Source organism: Varroa jacobsoni, unplaced genomic scaffold (genome assembly GCF_002532875.2).
Source record: "Varroa jacobsoni isolate VJ856 unplaced genomic scaffold, vjacob_1.0 scaffold_565, whole genome shotgun sequence".
Lineage (NCBI taxonomy): Eukaryota > Metazoa > Arthropoda > Arachnida > Mesostigmata > Varroidae > Varroa > Varroa jacobsoni.
In genome coordinates, this window is record NW_019213467.1 from 191,769 (window position 1) to 216,011 (window position 24,243).

Genomic DNA, 24,243 nt, shown 5'->3' on the forward strand with positions numbered 1-24,243 from the left:
TAGCTTAAAGACATATAATTATCTTAATCAAAATTCAATATAGTCTTATCTTTGTGGAGATCACAAACGATACTTTTGTTGCCTGAATAAGGCCTTCGGGGGATTCTTCTAAATTCTGGGGTTCTGCTTGGCGGTTCTGGCGTATTCACAGTGGTACGATGATCTATTTAAATTAGTCTCAGCCCATAACACTGTAGAAACGATCATCCATCTTTGAATGACTGTCTGTTTCGAAACTGAAATACATTGGTCGGAGGCCATGGAATTTTTGGCCTCATCCTCTCTGGCTGGCCTACTCGCTTTTACCACGGGCTGTCAAATGGATAAAACGAACGCACAGTATTATGCCGATCGATCTGTCTACATGACGGTATTATATTGCTAGTATACTGCCTCATTTCCGTACGCGTTGGAATATAGAAAACGAAAATAGATAATCAAGTCCCCAAATCTTTACACATATTAAAAATGTGTATTTTATGTTTTGTTTTAAAAAAAATGTTATAGGCTGAAGTGTGAATATTAGACACTAATTATTCAAGATGGACAAATGATCTATATGAAACACTGGCAACGTGTCTAGCTAACGGGAGACTATTATAAGCAATTTTAACCTTGATATATATATATATTACAGTTACATGTCGAGCCATGCGCTTATATTTACAGCATTTTATGGAAACGAGTACCCGTTAACGAAAGCAAGTCTTTTTGGGAATAATGTGTAGCAAAAGACAACAAAAAACACGCCGTAAAGTACTCATATAGTTGGCTGGTTTGTCATTGTCTAATCTTTTGTATTCTGATTGTACGAAAATAAAGGTGAGGCGATCTGCTGAGGAAATACAGAGCAGGAGGTGGGTCTAGATTACAGACAGGAAAAAAGTCAACAAGGTTTACTTAAACAAAAAAATACTTCTTAACAGCTAACCTATCCTTTCCAATTGTCAACTTACTTATTTCTCTGTCACACATAACAATAACAGACCCGAAATGTAAGCTGTATCTTTTACAGTAAAATTGTATCTTTTACAGTGATACCGAAGCGGGCGAGCACGATGCTAACCAGATCCAGATCGATGTCAATGGGACAACTTTGGTAAGTTTTCCGTTTTAATCTGCATGCATTCTTTGGGAGGCGGTCTACTCTAACTGGAGACTAAATAGATACAAACATTAAGCGATAGATAAACGAGCGACTTTAAAATCGTACAACCTATTTAGGCATATTAGAGATAAAGAAACACACAGTGTAATTCTGGTTCGCAGATGAGAATAATTCTCTCAGACTTAACCCCATTTGCATCATAATGAACTTAACTTCTACGAAGTACAAGAGATTAAAGTTAGTTTCACGCATTCCCATTATAATATTAATTATATAATATTAGTAAGATTAATCTTCATATATTTATGCCAACGGCGCGCACGTGACAATCCTCTAATCCTATAAATGACAACTTTTGCAAGGTATAATTTAAGATTGCTTCAAAAACTAGATGCTTTATGTAGAACGACGAACGGCGCCGCTTGTAGGGGGTACCCACTAATCCAATAGCACGAGAGGAACCTTTCGTTGAAAGCATCAGGCAAGGACTACAGATTAACTCAGGCATCCCTTTCTAATCACCGTAGTGGATTTTTCCTCGTCCTAAAGTGCATCTTCAGATTGCGTAGTTAGTTTACTCCCAGTTAGGTCTCTACTATCGCTCTACGATGATCAAATCATGTGATATGAGGGCGATGGGCTCGTTTTTCATAGCTGCCTAATATTTGATTTGGATGATGGACCCGACGTATGGGCAAGTCTTCGGTTCCACCGGGATAAAGAAATTCGAAGACGCGTGTTCGAGAAAGCGAGGTCATTTCCTCCGAGCTAAACTTTTTCGAAGTTAGCAATCATACTGCAGCAATGTCTTTATATTGGAAAGCTGGGGTGGCATACGTTTTGGCTAAGTAACCAGAGTGCGCGCGTCCGGTGATTTCAACAAACCCTAATGTCTCACCAATGTCTATACTTCTTGCGTGAATAACAAAAGATCATTTAGTGCCAGTACAACAAAGCATTCCTTCTGCCTCAAGCCAAGGTTTCCCAACTTGGCTTGAGTGATGCGTGATCCATGTAAGAATTTCGGTTGGTAGAAAGCGATCCTTGGAAGGTTGAAATATACGGTTCGAGTAAAGTAGTACTTCGTAGTGTTTTGAAATCTGCGTTATAATTATATACAGTGTCTCAGTGTCTTGAACACACTACTATGGATTTGGATAGATTCCAGAATATTGCCTACTTAAATTGTGCAGATCTAATTTTGTGGCTGGCCTAATCGTCACCAAGACGAAACTTGCTCGTTTGTATAAATTATTTCAGTTTACCTACAGGAAGATGAAATCGCGTATGCGAGTACTGTCAACTGTAAAATTTTAGAGAGCTGGCTTATACTGAGATCATTTTACCTTCGTCCTTCTCGACTACTTTGCTATAAATGAACTGAGGCCTGAAACTATATAGACATGTAACAACCTGAACTGTTTTATAAGTCCCTTGTGCAAATTAACCAGACGGAACCTTTTCTCGAATATGAAATCTTGAAAATTCACACCGGCGTTTATTGCCGTCAGCACTAAATAACATAAAATGTTATTATATCGCTTGCAAAGTGTATCTGTTGAGCTTTGTTACAACACAAATGAACTCTATTCTAATTCAGCTGAGGCTGTATCATGCACTGTCGTTTCAACTGCTAAAATAAATTTCAATATGTTCTTACTTTTGAGGGTTATCCATATCATAAGCAAATTAGCAACGACAACTGGCCTGATATAAGGCTCCTCCTGGCCTGCAGGGCATCATGTACAGTTCGGGCACATCCAGGGTACGTCGTTTGTTCGGCACTCAGCATCGCTCAATGGAAATTGGTGCATTTTGCTTTCGGCACTAGCCCTGGTGCGTATTACATGCACAAAACAACGACAAAGCCAGAATCACGCGTCATCCTCTCGCTGCCCAGAGGGATTTTAGTTATCTCTATTTCGAAATAAGGAAACACCGCGAGAAATATTTCTACTGTACCTTAAAAAATGTTGAACTTTCCTGTTACAAAAGATACTGAAAACAGTATTAATTATAGTAACACAGTTATTCTACGTGTTTAGTACATTTCTTAACTTCGACAAAGGTCATGGTGTTGTATTCGAAATTGAACTTCCACTTAAATCGGATACGTTGTTCTTGCTTATCGTTTCATACCTTCTAAGAGTTTCAATGTCCGCGATGGTAAGGGGAATTTTCAGTATCAGTATTTACTACTACTACCCAGCCATCGCATACTTTTGGGGACGTACCGTACATTAAAGGTACTAATATGAGTTTGGTGCCGCATTTCTTTAGCTTGCTGGCAGTAAACCTTTAAATTAGTTAATTAGAATTGTCCTAAGGCGAACTACATCTAAATGTCAATATTGAGTCAATCGCGACTACTTTTATTATCTAATTATAATCGTCCAGTCCCAGAGTATACTCACGAACAATTAGTAACTTCCGAGTAATTCTTAATCAAGAGATATTTTAACACTGACATTGTGGCGTTGGCAAAATACTAAGCTGGTCTCTTTCAGGACCTATCTCTGATCATGTGCGTGTCTATGCGCTTCGTGTTACCTGTAAATTTATAAAAAAAAGAAGTCTTACAACCAGTAAGGCTCAGCTTCCTTTCATTCCAAAAATAGTTGACGGACATTAAGCATTTTTCCTCTCGAACAATTTCAATGTAAACTGTTGCGCTTTCCAATTTTCAAATACTGGCCTTTTTTCCTCGCTTGGTATTTGTCGCTTTTGCCTACTTTCGCATGTCAATCTGTCCAGCTATTTTCCTTCACGTTTATTTTAGTTCCCTTTTGATCGTCGCCCTTAACGGTCTAGAAACTTTCGGTCTGTTCAGCCTTCAAACTACGTTACAGTCTGTTGGTCGATTAACTGACAAATGGCAGAAGTGTAAACGAATGAAGAAGGCGTAACTGCTTAAAGAATGGTTTAACAGCAGTTACGATATTTCGCTGCTATCACAATTTACCATATAATTCTGCCCTTACTATCTTGTTTAGCCTCCTCGACTTCCATTTAGAACTCGGCCACGATCACAGCCCCTCGTTCGGAAAAAACATCAGGGAGTCAAAATCGCTCCCCCGTCGCCGTCCGATTTTGGGAGGAATAAGCGGCCGGGAAGTTAGCGCATGGTCAGCTTTTAAGCAGGACGTTCCCCCTCACGCTAGTTCACCGTAATGATTCACTGGTCAGCGTTTCTTCCTTCGGCAAACGCTGCACCACTATTGAAGTCGCAGCCATAGTACTCGTGATAATCCCATATTTGCCTTTAGCCGGGTATTTTAGCTGAACCGAGCTATAGGAACGGTGTGCATATATTGTTATCGAATCGTTTTAGATTTCTGTATGGAAAATTTTGTGTCACCGATAAAGATAAGGGCGAGCGGAGAACTTAACGAAAGTCCTCTACATTACAGCCTGCTGACCTCTTTGCAAAGGTACAGTCCTAGCAAAAAAACTTGACACACTTCTCTATGCAGGTGCACTGCAGTATGGAGCCGTACGCAAACTACCAGGCGCACCAATTTCACCAAGGACACGCAGAATGAAACGGTTGATGAAGACAGTGAACACCTAGTTACCTCAATTAAGCGATTCCTTATAGGAGCTACGTTGTTAGTTCCATATCATGTTTCGCCCATATATCCTCGAGTTCGTGTGACCGTGTGAGCAGGCAATAGTAAATAGAGGCGCAAATGGCAGCATCTCGAAAACAACGCTATAGTAAAAGCACAATAGGTAACAATAGTCATAGTAGGAGTAAGTGTACCGGTGCCTTGAAAATTGTTGTCAGCTTCACGAACGGAGGCACGAAAAACCACTTCAAAGGTCGCGCAAGTGTTGCAGATTTAGGATGACGATTCTTAGCCTATTAAGGATAGGAAACCAGCCTGGTGGTTTTCATTGCCTAGTATAATTGTTCAGGTAGGCGTTTAGTGAGAAAAGGAAATTGCGCGCTCTAAAAATGGGTTTTACCCGTGCGTTCTTAATGGTGTCCTGCTAAATCTCGAATATATATATACATTGCTAAAAGAAATTCGAATGCTATAACATAGATTACCCCGACTCCGTTTATATTCAGACTTTGCAGTAACTATTCTGCCAGCGAGTTCTTCATAGTGTCGTTCAACTTTGGAAACAAAATGAATTCCTTTAACTAGTGTGTGACATGATGTCGGTTGTACAATTTGTTTTTCATTGCAAAGCCGCTAGACGCGAATTACACGATATATAACCGAGGTCTAGGCCTCGTACCCTGTATTGTTAGAATACTGCGGCTTCGGGAACACCGCTGCCTCCCGCCCCAGTCGCGTCATCTCCGGATACGTGCTCATTACACGCGCACGTTCTTGGCATTAATGAGGAGGTATCCATTTGCAAACAAAGCATTAAGATTTCCAGAGTTAGCGAGCCCTAGAAGCTGCAAACTGAGCAGCGTTACGCTAAGACATCCTTTATCAAGAGGAAAAGATACAGTTATGTAATCATATATTCCCTACCTAGTTCACTCGTAGAACGTCAACCCTCATATCAAAGCTATTATGTAAGTAAGTACTACAGTTATCGCATTCAGATGTAAATCAGCCGTTGATTACAGTGTGGATTTTGAAACCTGACGTTGTAAAGCGTGATCGTTAAAAATTATCAAAGCCCCAACATTATAACCACCACATCGACTAAATATACGAGTTGATTGGAGCCTTAGCATGAAAATTTAAAAAAAGATTTCCAACGTCATTTTTGAGGTGTTTTTTTCATAGCGTGGTAACAAGAAAATACCTTAAGTATTAGCCCCAGACTCCACGATTTATAATATTTGTCCGAGGGTATAAATCTCGCATACATTAAATCTATATTGATGCTGGTGCCAGCATATTTGCTACTGTTCGATTGCAGTAAACTATTCATATGGGTGTTTCGTTCAAGTTTCGTTAGCATTTTCTAAAAACATGACCGTATGCTTCGTCAATCTGTTTGTATTTGTTGGGGAAAATCTTTTGCAACCTACAGCGAGTAAACTGCTGGATGCGATCACCTTCAAGTAATGAGAACTGATAAGAAAATGCGTAAGTGTTTCAGGTACTGAAATTTCCGACCTGAATTATATGCGACGAATAAAAGGCTTATGTCAGTTTCAAAGTGTGCCGCGACCTTTTCTTTGCTCCCAAACCTGTTCATCGCTCTTTGCTCAAGAGGCTCTTAACCTCTAATATCAAGACAGAGTGTCGCTAGGTATTTTAATTAACAATTTATTTTTCAATAGCTAAGAGACGACTTCATGACGAAGTCCGGATTTTCACGATGCAGTACTACCAACGGCTGATATGGTCACGGACACAACATGTCCACACTATTGGAGATTGATTCTGATGGATATATACAATCCGTGTACACTTTGTGTTATATATAATCGACCTATGTTACTGACACAAATGAAAGTGATGATTCTCAAAGCGAATGAGGAGACTAGATTAGGCTGGTTTATTTCCAGTCATGGATTTTGCCCTTCGTTCGTCTGAATACACTGGTTTGATATTAAACTCACCAGGGCAAATTGTTATGGCATATGATATTTTGTCCCGTTCTGGTGTGCAACGATAATAACATCATCTACGTGTAAGGGTCAAGTTAAAAATTAATTGCTTGAAATACGCCGTAGTATTAAAGGGATCGGAAAAGTTATCTTCTGTGAATTCAGTGTTATATATACTCAGTGGCTCAGCCAAAAAAACTATTTAGTTAGTTATGCAATAATTATCGGGGCAAGCTAGCATTCAAATGTCGCTTCCGATGAGTTTTGCCTATTGTTGTGTTCCGTGTATTTCATTAGTGGCCAACAATGGTTGCTGGACGAAGTCTTTTTTTTCTAACAGAGGTATCCGCAGCGGCATCTACCGAAATATATATTGTCTGGATTAGACAGAAATGACCGGCCTCGTGTAGACGGCAAATTCAATCGAACAAGAGCTACGATCATGGAACTGTCTTAGGAGTTTATCGACGAACGATGAACCACTTACAATCTAGCTAGGGTAGCTTCTTTTCCTTTGTCAATATTAATAGTTAACAGTAATCGTTCAGTGTCATGCGCCATTTACGTCGAACGGTCACATTGAATTTTTATATAACCCAACCCAGATGGAGCCTTTGAGCCTTCAACTGACCCTCGGAACAAGTAATGGAGTAGTCTCGGTAGAAAAACTGTTTGTAGCTTGCACACCGCTCCTTTATGTGTTCAGGCTCCGGGTTGACCTTTCGCTCTTACCGTTGCCCAACACTAGGTGACTCATCCGAACGCAACAATCGCCCCTCTGAGTACTTATATAAAAAGGTATCGACGATTAAAGCCGCACAATTTAATACTTATCCCATTTAATTTCGTAATTAATCCATCAAGTAATACTTGCTTGATGCTATCCTGCAAAAATCTAGCACATGATTGTCCGAACAGTTTAGATTTGACCTGTCAGTCCGGTCACACTTAACTGTACAAATTCTATTTAAAATACACCTCTCTTACAGCAGACGTTGTGTTTCCTTCTAATTTCCCGCCATTGAGTGTTTATAACCAATAGGGTAAGACAAAACGACAAGACGTCTGCACATGAGAGCTTCCCGAACCTGGGGGGTCGTATTCGCCATCGTCTTCCTAAATGGAATACATGCGCTTCCCCTATTGTCAGGTTGAGAATTGTCAGGTTCGCTTTGACTTTAAGGGCGCTCCAATACAAGAGGTAGGAAAAGATGGATTTAAACGATCGACTGATGAAGTTGTTGAAACGATGACTCTATTAGCATTGGCTCCAAGCTAGACAAAACTAGCAGCCATTTAAAGTAGGAAGCGACATTTGAAATGTTCAAGCAGCTCCGGGGGAGAGCCACCTATATATTTTGAAGACTGGAGCAGTGATACGCTTTTCTACCCGTACGCTATCGCGGATATCGCAAAGTTTGGCTCCAACGCAATTTCTCTTATATTCAGCTCCAGTCGACGACGCGGAGACCGATGAAAGGCTGCTAGTTGGGCGGGGGGGGGAGGGGGTAGCCGAATGCCACGTCCGAAAATTCGACCCAAGCGACAAACGGCGAGTGGAGCGAGTAGGCGGGCGTTGTTTCTGGTGATCTTGGACGAAGAACGTTACGAACAGGCTGCAGAAACACCGACGCGCTGGCTCACATCGAACGCATTCAAAAAATCACTATACCGTGCCAGCCTCGTCCCTCCCCTTCACTCCGGGATCCTGCAACCTTAGCCCATCGTTTTTCGCACCAATAGGATACAAACATGTACTTAAAATAGTACAATGTCGAAGAAAAGTCATGTCATGAGCTGTCAGCAGAACTACCGCTGCTTCATTCACTTATGCCATCAGAACAACGCATTTGCAATACGGCCTTCAGTACCCACGTATTGCATGGGTGTATATGTGCACGTGTGTGTGTGTGTGTGTGTGTGTGTGAACCTTTTTTTTTGCTTGTGAGAACGAAAAGTAATTGATCGTTTTTTGTGGCCTACGCTAGGGGCATTATTGCGGGCTCTGCTACTATAATTCGAACTATTGCCTTCCGAAATAGCAGTACGCTTTGTCATATATAAATATAAAAAAAAACCCTCTTAGCCTAGAGTGCCTCACAACCTTTTGCCCTGAGTTCTCATTCGAGGCATGTGCAAACTTGGCCATGTAGCCACTTAACCGTCACGTGTGTCCTCGATATATTTTCACAATACAGCACTTTAGTCACTGTCCAATACAGGTATTAGAAAAAGAATATTAAGAATGACTTGTGTCCTATACTAACGCACAAATACGCTGAAGCGCTGTCTCAGACTGCTAAGGTGATCTTGGTCCAAGTCAAACGTGCTCATAGTCCTTATTTAGAACATTATTTTTCATAGTTTTTTTACAGACCGAACCCTGCACGTCCAAACCAACAAACGTAACATACGAACGCAAAACACTAGCACATACGTGAATATCATATTTTGAAAATTAGGACCGTTTATTGAAATTGCGACCCAATAATATATTCGATTTGATAATGGGTTATCCCAAACAGTGTTCCCTTAAAACTTCGACATCACCATGGCCGTTACCACGCAACGGAACTGAAACAATGTCATGACACGTGAAATCGCCAGACTCTTGGTGGTGACCACCACGGCAGCCGTCAACGGCTGCTCAGATGGAGGTACCTTCGCCTGCGTTTTGCGGTCGGTATACACTATTGGCGTCCATATCTATCTACCCGTCCTACGACCTGTCCATCCAGCAGGTTCGAGTAAATTCGTCCAGCGTAGAGGCTAAACTGTATTACCAAATGGGAGACCGCATTGTGATTCAATCCCGTACCGTTCCTGCTACTCTATGGCCGAACGAGAGCTATTCGCGTAGACGGATAGGTTGGGTGAAGTACAGTAAACTTCTGTCTCCCGTCATTTTATCTTGCTGAAGAGAAAGAGCCCGTACCATGAAAAGCTGAAGGGCGAACAAACATACGTCAGCCGCATTCGGACCCCTTCCAGTGAATGAATCAATGTTGATATTCTCTGTGGCCGTCTCTAAGCTCGTTTATAACGCACGATTTCGGGCCAAGCAGTAGGGTACCAAACTGGGCTACAAGTCTAGCTCGGATTCTGTCCTACTCACAAGGTCCAACGGACACCTCATAATAGCAGTAGTAACTGATGCATGAGCCTAATTCTAATTGGTAGCATCACTGACCGCTCCTTCGATAAGTTATTAATCCAATTTACAGAACCTTTTTGACTGGTGGCATTGTGTACCCTGTTATCTAAGCAAAGCGGTGTTATAGGATGTAGCCTGTAGTCAGATTCTATTCGACCGAGTTTCACATGAAATGGCCGAGCCCTAGCAGCTAATGTGCTCCGGCCATTCTGGTGTTAACACGGTCTTCGATCTTGGTTGGCAAAGGAAGCGGTCTACCGGCAGCTTCGTAATTGTGTGGACGTGCCGAGGGGCAGATCCCGCAGCGACAGGCCAGACCTTTTGCATCGTTATCCACTTTGCTATAGAAGCACTAAGAGAGTGTTTGCGGGCTGACTGGCAGATGAACCCATAGCGCCAGCTACACACCGGCCGTCTGTTTCAATACGGATTGACTTTTCCTACGTCCCCATCGCTAATACCTATGGCGTACGCGAATATTAGACCCGCACACACAGAGAGATACCTTAGTACAGTGTAGGCTAAACGAACGCGTATTGTACGTTTCGTTAAACCTGAAATGGCGCAGGGTATGCGGGCGGCTTATGGTGGCCTTACGAGGGCGTTGAAGGTTCTCAAATAAAATACATATAGCTATTAAGCCGACTGAGTAGCGGGACTGCGCACAAAACAGGTGTGGTCAACCTGTTAAAACAAACCTGTTTGTTGAATTAAAATACATATAAGACTGATAGCTTCATATACGGATTATCAATTATGTTTAGATGATATACGGTAAGGCAACATGTGAAACTTCAACGTAATTGAAGAGAATTGAATAACGTGGCACAGTGCGTATTTTACGTCATTAAATTCAGGGGCTCTTTGCTTGTTTTCTGTTCAACAGAGTTAAGCTTTAAACCAATCGTTTGCTTTTTCAAATGTAATTTACGTTTGAGTTCTATTTTTCACTTGGACCACGAATTGAAAGTTATCTACACAGTAGTTTATAAGTTACAGACGCGCAAATAAAGATTTATACATTTTATTAAAAAAAAAGACTATATTGACGTCTTTCACTGAGAACTAATTCAACTGGCTATCGTCTCGTGCTAGCCTAAACGACTGGCGAAAATGTTGATTTTTAATTCAAAAAATTTTATCATTCAAACACAAAACGAATGTTTTATTCAAAGACGGAGGTTTATGGTCAGCTCTTTGGTTCCGCGACCAGGGGCTGGCGGAACATACTGGGCTATCTTTTCACTTCCGCCGCAAGTGACCTTTATGGGCCAGAAAACGGTCAATAGTTATGCAACGATGATGTTTTTCATCGACGGTATGTTTCATCATCTCACATTATCCTTGTGTAGCAATAGCTGTGGTTATACAAGTTGAAAAGTTAGGTTACTGAACCCACCAAACGAGGCCAGATGCTAATTAGACCGCGAGTTGCATAGCACTTTCGGGATGCCGCTGAAGCTACCGAAAATAAGGCTCGAGGCCATCGTGTCTGTCGGCTACTGCCACAACCCAGATGATCAGAGTTTTTATCTTGAAACACTCCTCCATCGGGCAGTTGGTCAGTCAACTGATCCCGCCGAAACGTTTCCATTTATTGGCGCGCTGTCACTACAGCACCTCTAATAGAACGCAAGAAAACCCAGAGGAAGCAAAGCCGAAATTGCAGGTTTTTAGAGGCTTTCTGGCTGCGATTCTAGTTATCTTTACGGTTTTCGCCGGAAAACACTACTCAAGCATATTTCGAGTCTGAATGAGTCCGTTCTACTTCTGCTAAGTACCCTCTGACGCCACCCTAAGAATTCACCTTCAGATTTTCGAATCCTATAGACGGGATAGAGCGGAAACCCATAAGGATAGAAGAATCTGTGGAACAGTATTGCGGCAACGAAGGTGTATAGAGATTTCTCAGCTATACATAGAAATTTTTGGAACTCTCAAAGGCCACGGCTATATTCACTCGGACGACCGGCGGGAACCCAAAATTATCCCTCACTATCGAACCGGGGGCACGGAAGGAAATAGAGAGGAAAATTGTCAGTCGAACCTTTAAAGATTAGAGATTTGCACGTTGCGGCTTTAGACAGGTAAATAAGAGACGGAAATACTTGAACAAGTCAACACAGCGCGTTAGAGAAAATAAAGGCTAAGAGATATTTAGTCGACGGTAGAAGCGAACGTACTAGGTAAAATGAATGAAAAAGATGATACCGGTAACATCTGATGTACATTTAATGCTTGTTCAATAAACCTAACCTAACCATAAAAAGGGGATGAATTTATCAAAAAAAAAAGTGAAGAAATGGTACTGATTAGCTCATCTAGGGCTTTAGCTTAGCTAAAGAGATAAAAATCAGCAGACCACACATATCATGGCATTGCCCCGAAGCATCGTTAAGTATCTATAAGTAGGCCAAGTTGGGTGGGCGTTACAGCTAGTGTACCTATTATATCGACTATTACTTATCGATTTAATAGAATAAACACACACAGTCTAATCAGGCCAGTTAATCACTCTAATTAAGGCTATTTATGACTAGATTCTCTAAAGACGCATCAGAGTTATGATAATATGCTATATTCCTCAAAAAGGCGATCCTGCGCTAGCTAGCTTTTGGTTGCAACAGCCCCATTGAGTTTGCTTTTTATCGTTTCCATATGTGCTTATGATATCAACTCGTTTTCTCTCTGGCTGACCAAATCCTCTGGTTTTTTGCACCCTATCCTGCTTTTCCATGGCACGCCTTCTACCATTTGTTGCGGGCTTGCGTAAGTTGACTCTTAAGGGCACCAGAGCTCTGAATAGTTAGAACGACGACAGGTTACAGAAGTTCATCTCTCCCCGATGTTTCTTGTTCCTGTTGTTGCGTTTATTGTATCGTGTTATTGCTCACGTTGTTATTGCCTCTGACAAAAAAGTAGGCTAACACATAGGCGGTGTGTGTATGTTTGCGTGTGAATTACTTAGATATTCATGGTGGATTAACGCTGATGCCGTTGTTTTCTGATTTTAATGATGATCGTAATTTCAGGATCAGCAAGGCGGTAGCAGTTCGGGGCGGCAACATGACGAGACTAATTCGCTGTATGGCACGCCGAAGGAGGAGATGGCGCCCGGCTTGGGCTTCGGCGGAGCGTCGGCGTGCGGCGGAGTCGTGGGTGGTGGCGGGGGTACCCCCCTGGCAGCGGGCCAGGAGGTCAAGGCTTCGTTCATGCGGAACCAACTGGAGGCGCTGTTCCAACCATCCGATAACAAGCTCGCCATGAAGCTCTTCGGCTCCAAAAAGGCGCTCATGAACGAACGCCAGCGCCAAAAGGCGGCCGGACACTGGATCATTCATCCTTGTTCAAATTTTAGGTGCGTACTTTAACTATTATGAGTCACTGTGGCTATAATTACCTGACCAATAGGCACGACATTGATTATCCCCACTAACACACTCGCAGTAGCGGCCACCGCCAGCAAAAGGGGTTTTACAACTGTTGCCATGAGCAATCGTGATCCTCGGTAGCAGTACATTAATAGGCCAACTATCTCCATCAACATGCGCGCTACTGTTTAATATTAGCCTGCTAACTAATTACATTAACATTAATATGACTAACCTGCTAGGCCAGATAGAATTAATCAATGTACTGTCCATAACACGACGCGTCTTAATGTAGACACGTTAGGCTAATGCATTTTATTAAACTCGCAGCTTCTGGACTTCACAGCCTGCCCTGAGGTTGACAATGACTGCGTGACTTCATATCGCCGTGTCGCTTCGACGCCAATTGCTAGTAAAGGGTTTATAGTAAGGAATATTTTTTTACAATTGCTGTCCAGTTCGATTCACGATATGCACATGGGTTTGCTGCTCGCCTAGTATACTTCTATCTAGAAATTCGGGTTTGCCTTACTTTAGCTCTTCACAAGAAATTAAGAACTTTAGAGGAAGTGTCTTGTAGTAGCACATTGACAAACACGCGGTATATAAGTAGACAATAAGCATTCTATTAACCAACGGAAAAACAGCCTTTTTTAATAAATGGCTTTGGAAAACTTATTTGGTAATAGGCATACTGCTAACTTAATATTCTAGCTAGTACTGGAAAACGATCACTTTCACAACGTCTTTGAACTTGTGCTGCCTGAATCAGTTACTCTGCGCCATACCGATATCGACGTCCCAGCAGTTACAGACGAGTATTGTAAAAATCATCAGCAAAATACAAAAAATCAGCAACTGTGAAACGGTCCAAATATGTGGTATATTCTTTTAATAATTATGCATTCACTATATATATTCAGTTTTAAAATTCGATGGAAACTCTTCGTAAAATCAATGCATATTCCCTGTTTCTACACGGCTTCCTCGAAGTGTACGATAGAGTGATGTTTGGTGTAACTGTTAATTTATCACAAAATGTACTATTTTCTTCATACTAGAATATAACCGCATCGGTATAATAAAACACCTGACAATGAAGAACGAAAATATCTGCGACGTTGATTTAGGCCTATTCGGATCCAGTACAGCTTCGTATGGATTACACGTACGGATTGATTATGGATTTGCCCGCGTACGATTAACAGAGAAAAACCGAGTTGCAAATAATTAGTAGTAGTCAAGGTCTTCATATGGCGATACCGATTACTTCGTACGAGACGACGACCAAGATGCTATCGAGCCCTAAACAGACAATGACCCCATGCTCGTGCACTTTCTTTGGGACTTTTTTTACTGGGCCTCACCGAAGAATAGGATTGTGATGTACTTTATACCGGAAGGCGAACGACTGCAATTTAAATCAAATGGGCAATCACATGTGTTTATAATGTTTGGTTCATAATCTATATAAAGCTATTACAAAGAAAGGCCTTTGTGAAACTCATTGTAAAAATTCAGGCCGAATTAGGTTACCCACGTACCCTGCTTGACCCGCAACTCAAAACAAATAGCCCAAACGGCCTAACTTCTCCTAATAGGCCCCTAGGCAAAAAGATTTCTGATGTCTGTTTCTTCACGCCTACAAGTCAGCTTCGCAAACAACTCTCCTAACATCGCTACGCTCGCTAAAACAAACGTTTATGTTTCCTGAAGGTGCAATTTAACTACGAATTCCTTAAACTTCCAGATCATACCCTTAGGCTTAATACAGCAATTTTAAACTTATAATACTAAATAATAATACACTTTTAAACAATTAGAACTATTTACGTTGTTCTTCATGGCCTATGTGGACTACACGCTTATCGCCAATACATCAAGCCGGTCAAAAAGTAATTTTGACAACTTGATAATTTGGACATTTCCGGTCCGCAGCTTGACACGCTGCTTCTTAGCCTTCCATGTACTGTCCACATTTTGACTAGGTCAAACCTCCTCTGCCTTCGTCCTCTACAGTTTATAATACAACTAATATCCGACACTGACTAGTTCGCTACTTCAGTGTCTCCTGAGGGCACTGCCGCTAAAAAAATCCTACCTCCCTAAAAATGGGCAGCAGAAACGAAAAATGATGTCTTACGACAACGTTCGATACAGGAACGGGGTGAAGCCGTCGACAGCCTTCAGCAGGGCCACCTTAGAGGACGCAGTGAGGCCTGAAAGGTATGTTGTGCTATAAGCTTCTGGATAGCAGTGCACTGGCGAACAAAGATTACCACCCTGTTTAACTGGTCAAATAAAATAAAAAAATAGCCCCCAGAGAAAAGAAGGGACCGTGCAAAATGACTTTGCCGTGTGACAAGACTTTTGTTTTCGTGCGGCTTTCGCGATCTGTTTAGACTCTTTTTTTTTAGCGTTCCACGTTATAAGCGCGTGGATTAGTGTGGCGGATAACTACTTTTCGGATTGACGCAACGCGGTCTAGAAAACAAACGGCTGAAATAAAGAAAAGGCAAACATTTAAGGCCAAATATCCATAATTGTTTTGTTGGTGACTAATCTGTTTGTTGTCCGAAGGGTAGTAAAGTCGACACGACTACCAAATAGATTTAACAAGGAAAACAAGTTTTTTTTTTTCCAAAATTAAACAGTTCCTAAACAGACGTGAATAATACGACTGGTGCAATATAAATGCCAATAGTGTCTGTAAGAAATTTCAGATTTTGTAGAAATGTGAAATTCTGCCTTTCATTGTAGCCGACGAATATCTTGATATTTATCGTTCGTCTGTTTTGCAAATCTAATTCATACCAATTGAACCGCTGTCTTCGCCTGGGGTAAGCCGATAAGAAGCTCGGCCCCCGGGGGTGAAAAAGATTTGCGCGAGAAGACCTCAATAGAAATATCCACGTAAATTATAAAAGCCTTCTGCCCAATGCCATCTTAGCGCCTAACGAAATTGTTCGCGGACGTTCCCTAACATCTCTCAAATGTATTTTGATTTGATGAATCGAAAAGCATAAAATTCCATTAGAACTTCCAGAAGTTCCATGATTAAGATGGCTTTGCATACGCTAAACCATTTGGGTAGATTTTAAGTTTTACCAGGTAAAATCGAATTTCGCTATTATCAGATTAATGATAATTTTCATTTTCAAGCATATCTAGTTAATGTTCTCTACTCGTACCGTATTCCTAATTTCGTTAATTTTGGTATTTTCAATTGAACGATTCGTAATCGACCATTAGCCTTGCCACAACGTAATAAATTCGAATATTGATCGCCCTTTGCACCCCGCAGATCAGTCAATTATACCGTACTTATATAATTAAGTTCCCTATATGAATCGAGAACACCCTCAAAAAAAAACTAACAACTGTGCGTGACGATATCTACGAATAATTATGAATTAGTAAAAGACTCTGACCAAGCAAAAATAACAAACGATAGAAAATCCATATACAGAGCTCCGCATCAATGAATCAAGCTATGCTGAAGACTAGCTATTGCATCCAAACAACTGGAAAACAGCTTAGTTTAGACTTTTAGTCGCAGCTTTACAAAGGGCTAAGGTTATTGTGTCAAATCGGCCATACCTTATTCGAGGATACCCCCACGTGTCAATGATTCATACCCTTATACTTGTTCATTTAATACGTTGAAATTTACCAGCTGCACTATATTTATACCTCTTTTAACCATAATCGAACCTTTTATTATTATAGATTTCACACATCATTTGTCGTTTAGTCCTGCATTGTAATCTACCTCGAGCTGTACATATATGCTTAGGCCTAAATTGATTGGTTTCTATAAAATAAATAAGGTATTCGTGTGCGCCCATGGCGCTGTGGAGTATCAAGAGGCAAAGTACTTACTATTAGAGAGAATCTGGAGTCAGGCAAAAGAAAAGCATTGAGCCTAATGGCGGATAGTGCTTTCGGCCGGATCAAGTCTGATCGTAGACGCTGGCCCATGGGGTGTCTAGTCTTGGTTGTTGAGTCAATTACTTGAACCTCCTCAGAAAAATTAAGGCAAAATAAAAAACAGTTTAATAAACCTATGCCCGTGACCGGAAAGGACGACCGGACCAATGGCAGAGAACTCAAAGGAGAGAGAGAAGATCCGATTTTTTTTTACACGCTAACATAGTATACTAGAAGGTAACGATATAGGCGTATATGCGATATTCAATGATTTATAGGGACTCACCTTTGCAAAGCAGAATTAGAATTTTATACGTGCTATGCATGACTTAAGGTATCGAATTTATCCGAAATAGTTTCAGCGATAACACATACACTCATGCTAATGAGCTCGAGTGCCTATATCACAATCATCCTTGCACTCTTTTAAGGCGAGGCTACCTAAATCTGGACAGGCCCAAATGACCGTTTTAAGGGAATTGTATTTAGCCAACTGGGCAGTAAAGACCAAGCTATTCTGGGACTATATGTGGTTGTTTCGAGCGCCAACTCGATTCAAAGTATATTACATCAACTATATACGAAATACTGGAACTCGCTATTTTCTGACTAATACGATAAACCATCGAGCCAATACATCTGTATAAAGTGGTACGACAAACCACAAGTCTGAAGTTTAATCTTATGCATTTGCGACCACAGTAAGTTTAGTAGTGCAAATGGAACAAGTTTGCTTATTGAAACTTCCGATAATATCACGCAATGTCATAGCAGGCACGACGTAGAGCGATCATTAGCTTTTTCTCGTCGTTTACCGACTAAACGTGAACGAGTCAAAAATAGGCAAGCTACTTGGTTGTTATTGGAGATCAATGCGTCGTAAGCCACGCTAGAAATAGCTTAGGATCGGAGAATTTGCCATTGGAGAATAAATGTATATAAATCTACTCACTTAACATGAGTTATATGCAAAATATGAGATATAAGACGCAGCTGAGGTTCGACTGACTACAAAATAGGCTCAAAGGAAATTGCTGTTCGGAGATGCCTCAGAAAGGTATGAAGGAATCAGGAAAGGACATGTTTAAAGAAGTGTAGTCACGCCCCCAAGGTAAATTGAAGTTCGGTCGATAGGCGGGGCTCGCCTTTTAAATGTGCAACGTAATAATCTACTCTTTTTGGCAATTAAGCACAGAGACATAAAGAGCTCAACGATATCCCGTCCCTATAGAAATGAAGGAGTGAAATAATAAAGCGAAATGAGACAAAAGCCGCGGAATTATTAGAATATGTAAGATATATATAAGGATTAGTAAATGTGCATACATTGCATATGCATATTTACTAATAATTGCTACATGCTTGTGCTTAATGCATGGAAGAATATGTCTTTAAGGGCCTTCGGCCAAGCTGTGCAGTGTAATAAAATGGCTGTACGATAGCTCTCTTATCTCTTTGACTAGATTCTCAATTATTGCCAACTGTACCTCATAAGGAAATACATGTTATTGAGGGTCGTGAGGCGTTCACTTTTATTATCGGATCAGGGCTCACAGCCTAGATAAGCCAAGAGCGGACGGCAGGTGTAAGTATTCCTAATAATCCCTATAATTCCCAGAACATGATTAGTTTTGAATAGGGCAGGTAAGTGTATTTAGCTGTCTTCCTGCAGTTTCATTCTTCGTGTGAGTAGAAAAAGAGTCCGCAGAAATCTTCTTTGGAAGGAACGATAACGGCAAAGGCCTGCACTAATTTCCTAACATATGCGCACGCATAGCAAATGGCTGAGACAAACGATTCGAACGATAATACATCGTAGTGATTTTTTGCTGAAATTAATACTCTAACATATGAAAGCAATGCTACTGAAGTTCTTCGTTGATAGTAGAGAGACAATGCGGCGAGTTAGCGGTCCCAGCGGTTTCAGATAGTTAATAAACCAGATAACATAGAAATGGCGACAATGTAGTGTCATAATGTAGAAATCTGCAGCTTACGACTGAACCGAAGTCATAAAAAACGGGAACACTTGAAAGTTTAAAAGTCAATATGTAGCAGAATAAACTGTAGGTAAATAAGCCGATCGATAACGAATAATAGGAGCGGCCTAAAATCACATATCACAGTGTGTTTATCGGTTGAAATAATGATTACGAAGTATGTTAAAAATAAGTTGGCTATGTCTTTAAATAACTAGTGATCGATTCTAACGGGCGTTTGCCATCCTTTAAAATAGATCGAGCTCACGTCTTGATCAAGCGCGTTTGCCGTACGACTCTTCGAACGCTTCATCTTATCTATTCGATCTGACCACTTCTTGGTTTAGGCAAGCCTAACTAGGTTATGTTACATAGACCAAAATTGACGAATTGTGACCTAGAGCTTCCGTCCTTTTCATCGAATCGTAATTGTAGATAGTTATCGTACCAGAAACGGCCCCATGATGGGGACGGACTACGCGTCAGCCGAAAGGAGCAACGGAGCCACCTACTTACCTACCTATCTATTTAGGGCCTCTACTTGCAGAAGCAACGCAAAGAAGGTTTCGACAAAAATTTTGCTTTCACCGGCTGCGTGGTTGTTCTTCTCGTCCGAAGCTGTGCTACGTCGCTCGTTTAAGTATGCGACTACTCTGCATGGTTGCCTTCCTACATATATAGCGTCTTCTGTAGAACAGCCCGCTGCAGCTTCAGCTCGCACGCTAACGTCTCTCTCATTGCCCGAGGCTACTATATCTTGTCGTGGTAGGATCCCCGTTGTTTACCCCGTTACTGAAGCTCACAGAACGTCGGTAGAAAAAGCAACAATAGAGACCATTTTTTTGAGGGGAGGCGCCATAAGGCTGGGGGGTGCTAGAACGGATACAGAAAGATTCGGGATGCGGTAGCGCTGAAGTGTGAGCATGTGATACAAGGATGAATGTAAATGAAAGGTAGTAAACCACGGCCAACGGCAGGACGGACAACGCAGGTGACGATGTGAGGTGAGAGGAAAAGTAGGTAAGATGAGCAAATTTGGGACTGACCATCCTTGGAGCTGAGCGTTGGAAGACGACAGCGTTGAGCTCTGATTAGCCTTTCTCGAAATCTTTGCTTTTTCGTACCGGCCAGACTGGTGTAAGGGCAGTTACCGCCAACGATGGTAAAAATGCCTGGACATTCCATAATATGGTCCTGTTCATTGCCTCCCCAGCTGTCCTGTACTGTCCTTGTTATTGTTGTCGTTACGACCAGTCGAACCAGGCAGCTAGTTCCTGAGTTCGCCAGGTATTTTTACAAAACAATTCGTTATACGTTACGTCATACTCGTTGCCATTTTTCTATGCTAAAAGCTGGATTCGAATAAAGCTATAGAACTACGACGATTGAACCCGAAAACAAATACAACTACTAAAAACTAGAAAATATTCGTGTTCTTATTGTTCCCGCATTCAACCTCCGACGATTGAACAGGTATTATACAGAACTTATTGAAAGGCATTCCACTGGACGCGCCTTAAGAGCTATTTATATCTGCAGTACCGGTTATTGTTGTACGAAATGGCATGTTGCCAGGACGACAAGCGTCTTGCCCGTATTAGTTTAGTTGGACGTCAAAAATGCCAATTTAAAGGAGATGAACCCCTTTTAAAAGATCGGAGCTACTTAAAACAGATACGGTGTAAAGCCTATGAATCAAATCAAAGATCTGCGATAAATGTTTCGCTAATGCCTTACGGCTGTTTCTGCCTTTTAGCTTCGCTAGCAGCCCTACGCGTTGCTAAATATTGATTAGCAAAATAAATAGACTATATTTCTAGTGTCATTCATAGATGACATATTAAACTATACAGATATACAACCCGTCTACTTCGTGTTATATATGTATATCATACTGTCCTGTGTTCAGTGGACATCTTTTGTAAAACCAAGCTTATAAACTTGAAGTTCGGCGGGGGCGGGGGAAGTTAAGGAACATATGTCTTATTGCGAGACTTGAACCAGCGGCTCTCAGTCTATATTTTAATTTATATGCACCCGACAATAATACAGCCCGATAAAAGCCTTCAGGTCGCGATAGTACGCCAAAATGTAAAGTGTCGCAATGTGAAATCTCCTGCTCGGGACAATTATATACGATCGTCGGATGAACACTTTCACGCCCGATGTGGGAGTAAATGGTTCGCAAAATATGCGCCACATGGGGAAAATTGCACATTATTCTCGCCAAAACATAGGGTTGAATGGGCATTTGAGATTAGCGACTCTGGTTAGTTGGTTCGCTGGTTACCGCCTTCGCTTATCTCCTGCTCAATTCAAGCATGAACCCAGCAGGAATTCTATGAGCCAGCGCACTGATTCGTTTCAAACGAGAAACTTGCAAATCTGAATTGGTCATTGGTTTTGATTGTCATCCCACGGTAGCGGCGGCGCCCCCAAGTCTTTCTAGTAGCTCCCTTCATAGGGGACCACTCAACCCTCTTCGTTTGCTCGCGTAGAACGCCTGTAGTATTCGCTTGCTTCATTGGAAATCGCGCTCGTTCAGTCAGATGATTCATGGTTCGCTATCTGTGGTAATGCACTGGATGATACACCGAAACGCCGATGGGATTGACCTTGAGAATCGCAGATAACATTGGCCACTGGTGTAATCGCGGGCACGCGTATACCAATACGCCGTCGGTACTTGGTGTTGGACTGCGTACCGTTTACTGTATAGTAAGCTTCTAACAGTTACGTACTCGCCAAAGCCATTTGCTACATAGAGAATATCTTTTAAGTAAAATGCAGCGTCGATTGTTTGATGACGTAATTTTTTTTCATCTCGCTCATTATTTGAACGGCATGATCATTCAGAAGATCAGGCCAAAACATTTTCGGTCGCGGATATATATCAAAACGAAGTCCGTTCTACTCTCGAGAACGACCGTTTTCTTCAGCACGTCAGACAAAAAATCATAGAAGTTAAAAAGGTCTGGCTTTTTTCAAGAGTCTGCAGTTAGTTCTAACTAAGCCACGGCCAAATTTACGTCGCGACGGACCTTTGCATTGCTCACCGCTCTGTTTTACGTGATTTCTTATTAGCGGTTGATTACTTGTCAGGCAGCTAGTTAAAATAGGCGTCAAGCTTTGTCAAACTTAGGTCTAAGCACCTCTAGCATGAAGCCAGCTTGCCACTTCTATTATAGGTTCTACTTTAATCTGATATGAACGAAAAATGTAGCAGCACAGACAGCATGTATAAACTTGGTTACCTAACACTCTGGGGGTAAGTAGAATGGTCTTTCGTGGTAAGATAAGTCTTTGGCTGGCATAGGAATGACTGTATGGAGAGTTCGCAAATTATCGATCAACTTATGTTGATTGCTCCAAACTTCAAGTATTTGTCCAACTTAAATATCATCATCTAGTTCGTACCCAATAGTAATATATTTAAAGCAGTACAGTCCCGAGCGGTAGATGAAAATTTGTAATACGGAGGTCAAAGGATGCTAATTACCTTAGGATATCTTATTACTCAACTAAGCCTACAATTGATAAGTTATATTTGCTGAGTTTTTTCAAGCTCTTGGTGATGGCGTACCGGAAAGTTGTGCTGCATGCTTGGCTAACTGATTGTTTCTATTCGGCATCAGATGTAATCCTGCGCTATTGAATCTCAGGGTGAACCACAGCCTGAGTCCAAAATACCCGAGGGAACCCATTGGCTTTCCTAGACAACGAATCGGCGGGAAAAGTTTTGCCGCAGTATAGAAGACGAAATGCAGAGGCCGGAATTCCGCGATATAAACACACCGATTTCCCATGTCTTTCTCAGGCACTCTGAAAGAAAAAAAATACGTTACGATCTTGAGGCTTCTAGCCTTTTCTAAGGTAAACCGCTGCTGACGGTGATAATACTTGCTCACAACGGAAAGCGTTTCAGATATTTTTATTATATGTAAGCATAGAGATGCAAATGCAGACTGTATAAATTTAAATTCGATCTTTAAAGTCTAATTGATTTAACATCGTTCGCTTGCCTATCGTCGTTTTTTGGGCCCCGGGTTAACAACCGTAGAGTATCGCAGATATTAGTGCTGTTTAATCTGCGGCTGCAGGAATTGAAATATATTCAAACAACAAACAACTAGTCGCAATAGTAATATTGCGGAGTTTAAGCTCAAACAAACTAGGTAGGCCGACTCAGCCCCCTTGCTGCAAGTCCAAGTAGGAAGGACCTGTGCAGAATGACTGTACTGATTCATGCAGCTACGGACAGCATTGACGAAGACAAATTCATAGTTTTTAACATTCAATTCATGGGCACCTTTAGAGCTGGGTATGTTGAATATTTCAAAGCTCATGTCAGGAAGTGCATTGCTTTAGAAAACACGAGAATCTATAATTTATACCTCAATGTTGAGGGTTTTAAGCCTGACGCTACCGTTAAACGCTGTTTTCGATGGCTGGCACCAGCTTGAAGCCGAGTGTACTCATGCCTGGTTTTGGACGTAGATCAGCACGTGTGTATAATTTTAGTAAGCGAACACATGGCCACTTTATTATCATCAGTGTGCCGGTTACGAGATCTTGTCAATCCATTCGTTGCAAATAAAAGTTAATTATCAATTGTGGAAGAAAGTAACTTATAAATATGTAAATTGAGGATAGAGACTAAAGGAAGCTTCTATGTAGCGCAGTTAAAGTTTTCCTTCTACTGTCGTATCCTATCCTCGCTTATGAAAACAGCTCATAAAAGAGTTTTTCGTGCAGGCTTCAGTCGTGTTTTAGGGCCACCATATTGTAGCCTTATAATGTTTGGCGCCGCGAAACTCAGATTCCGTTTTTGGCTCTGTGTTTCAGTACAAAAGCGTCAGTTGATTCTACTTTGGTCCACGTCTGATCGCGCGATTCGACTGCGGATTAAGCTTGTGGCTGGAGAGTGTGTTGCGAAGAATGGCGGTAATAGTCCATTCTTCCCCACTTCTCTCTCAGTGAAGGTTTTCATTCGTTAACATTATCTTGTTACCTTCCGACAGGCGTTTCCCTGCAATCGCCATACGTTAGTCATAAGCCTTCGCTGCTACTACTGCTGTTGTTGCCGCCGCGTCTACTGTGCCGGGAACTCAGTTAGTACGATGTGTAGAGGACCGGCTTGTCAGCCATCATCTCACTCCGCACTTTATATGTGC

At 41.5% G+C, this 24,243-nt stretch overlaps 2 protein-coding genes across 11 annotated transcripts in view; one reads left to right on the forward strand and one right to left on the reverse strand.

Moving 5' to 3' along the window:
* The window catches only part of LOC111261529 (uncharacterized), a 292,892-nt gene that overhangs the window by 189,016 nt on the left and 79,633 nt on the right, over positions 1-24,243 (reverse strand). The window lies entirely within an intron of this gene.
* Ih (hyperpolarization activated cyclic nucleotide gated potassium channel Ih) overlaps positions 1-24,243 on the forward strand; it is an 83,460-nt gene that overhangs the window by 39,692 nt on the left and 19,525 nt on the right. The window contains exons 2-3 of the mRNA XM_022835086.2: positions 1,036-1,099; positions 12,822-13,147. Of these exons, the coding sequence (XP_022690821.2) occupies positions 1,036-1,099; positions 12,822-13,147 (390 nt within the window). The remainder of the gene's footprint in view (positions 1-1,035; positions 1,100-12,821; positions 13,148-24,243) is intronic.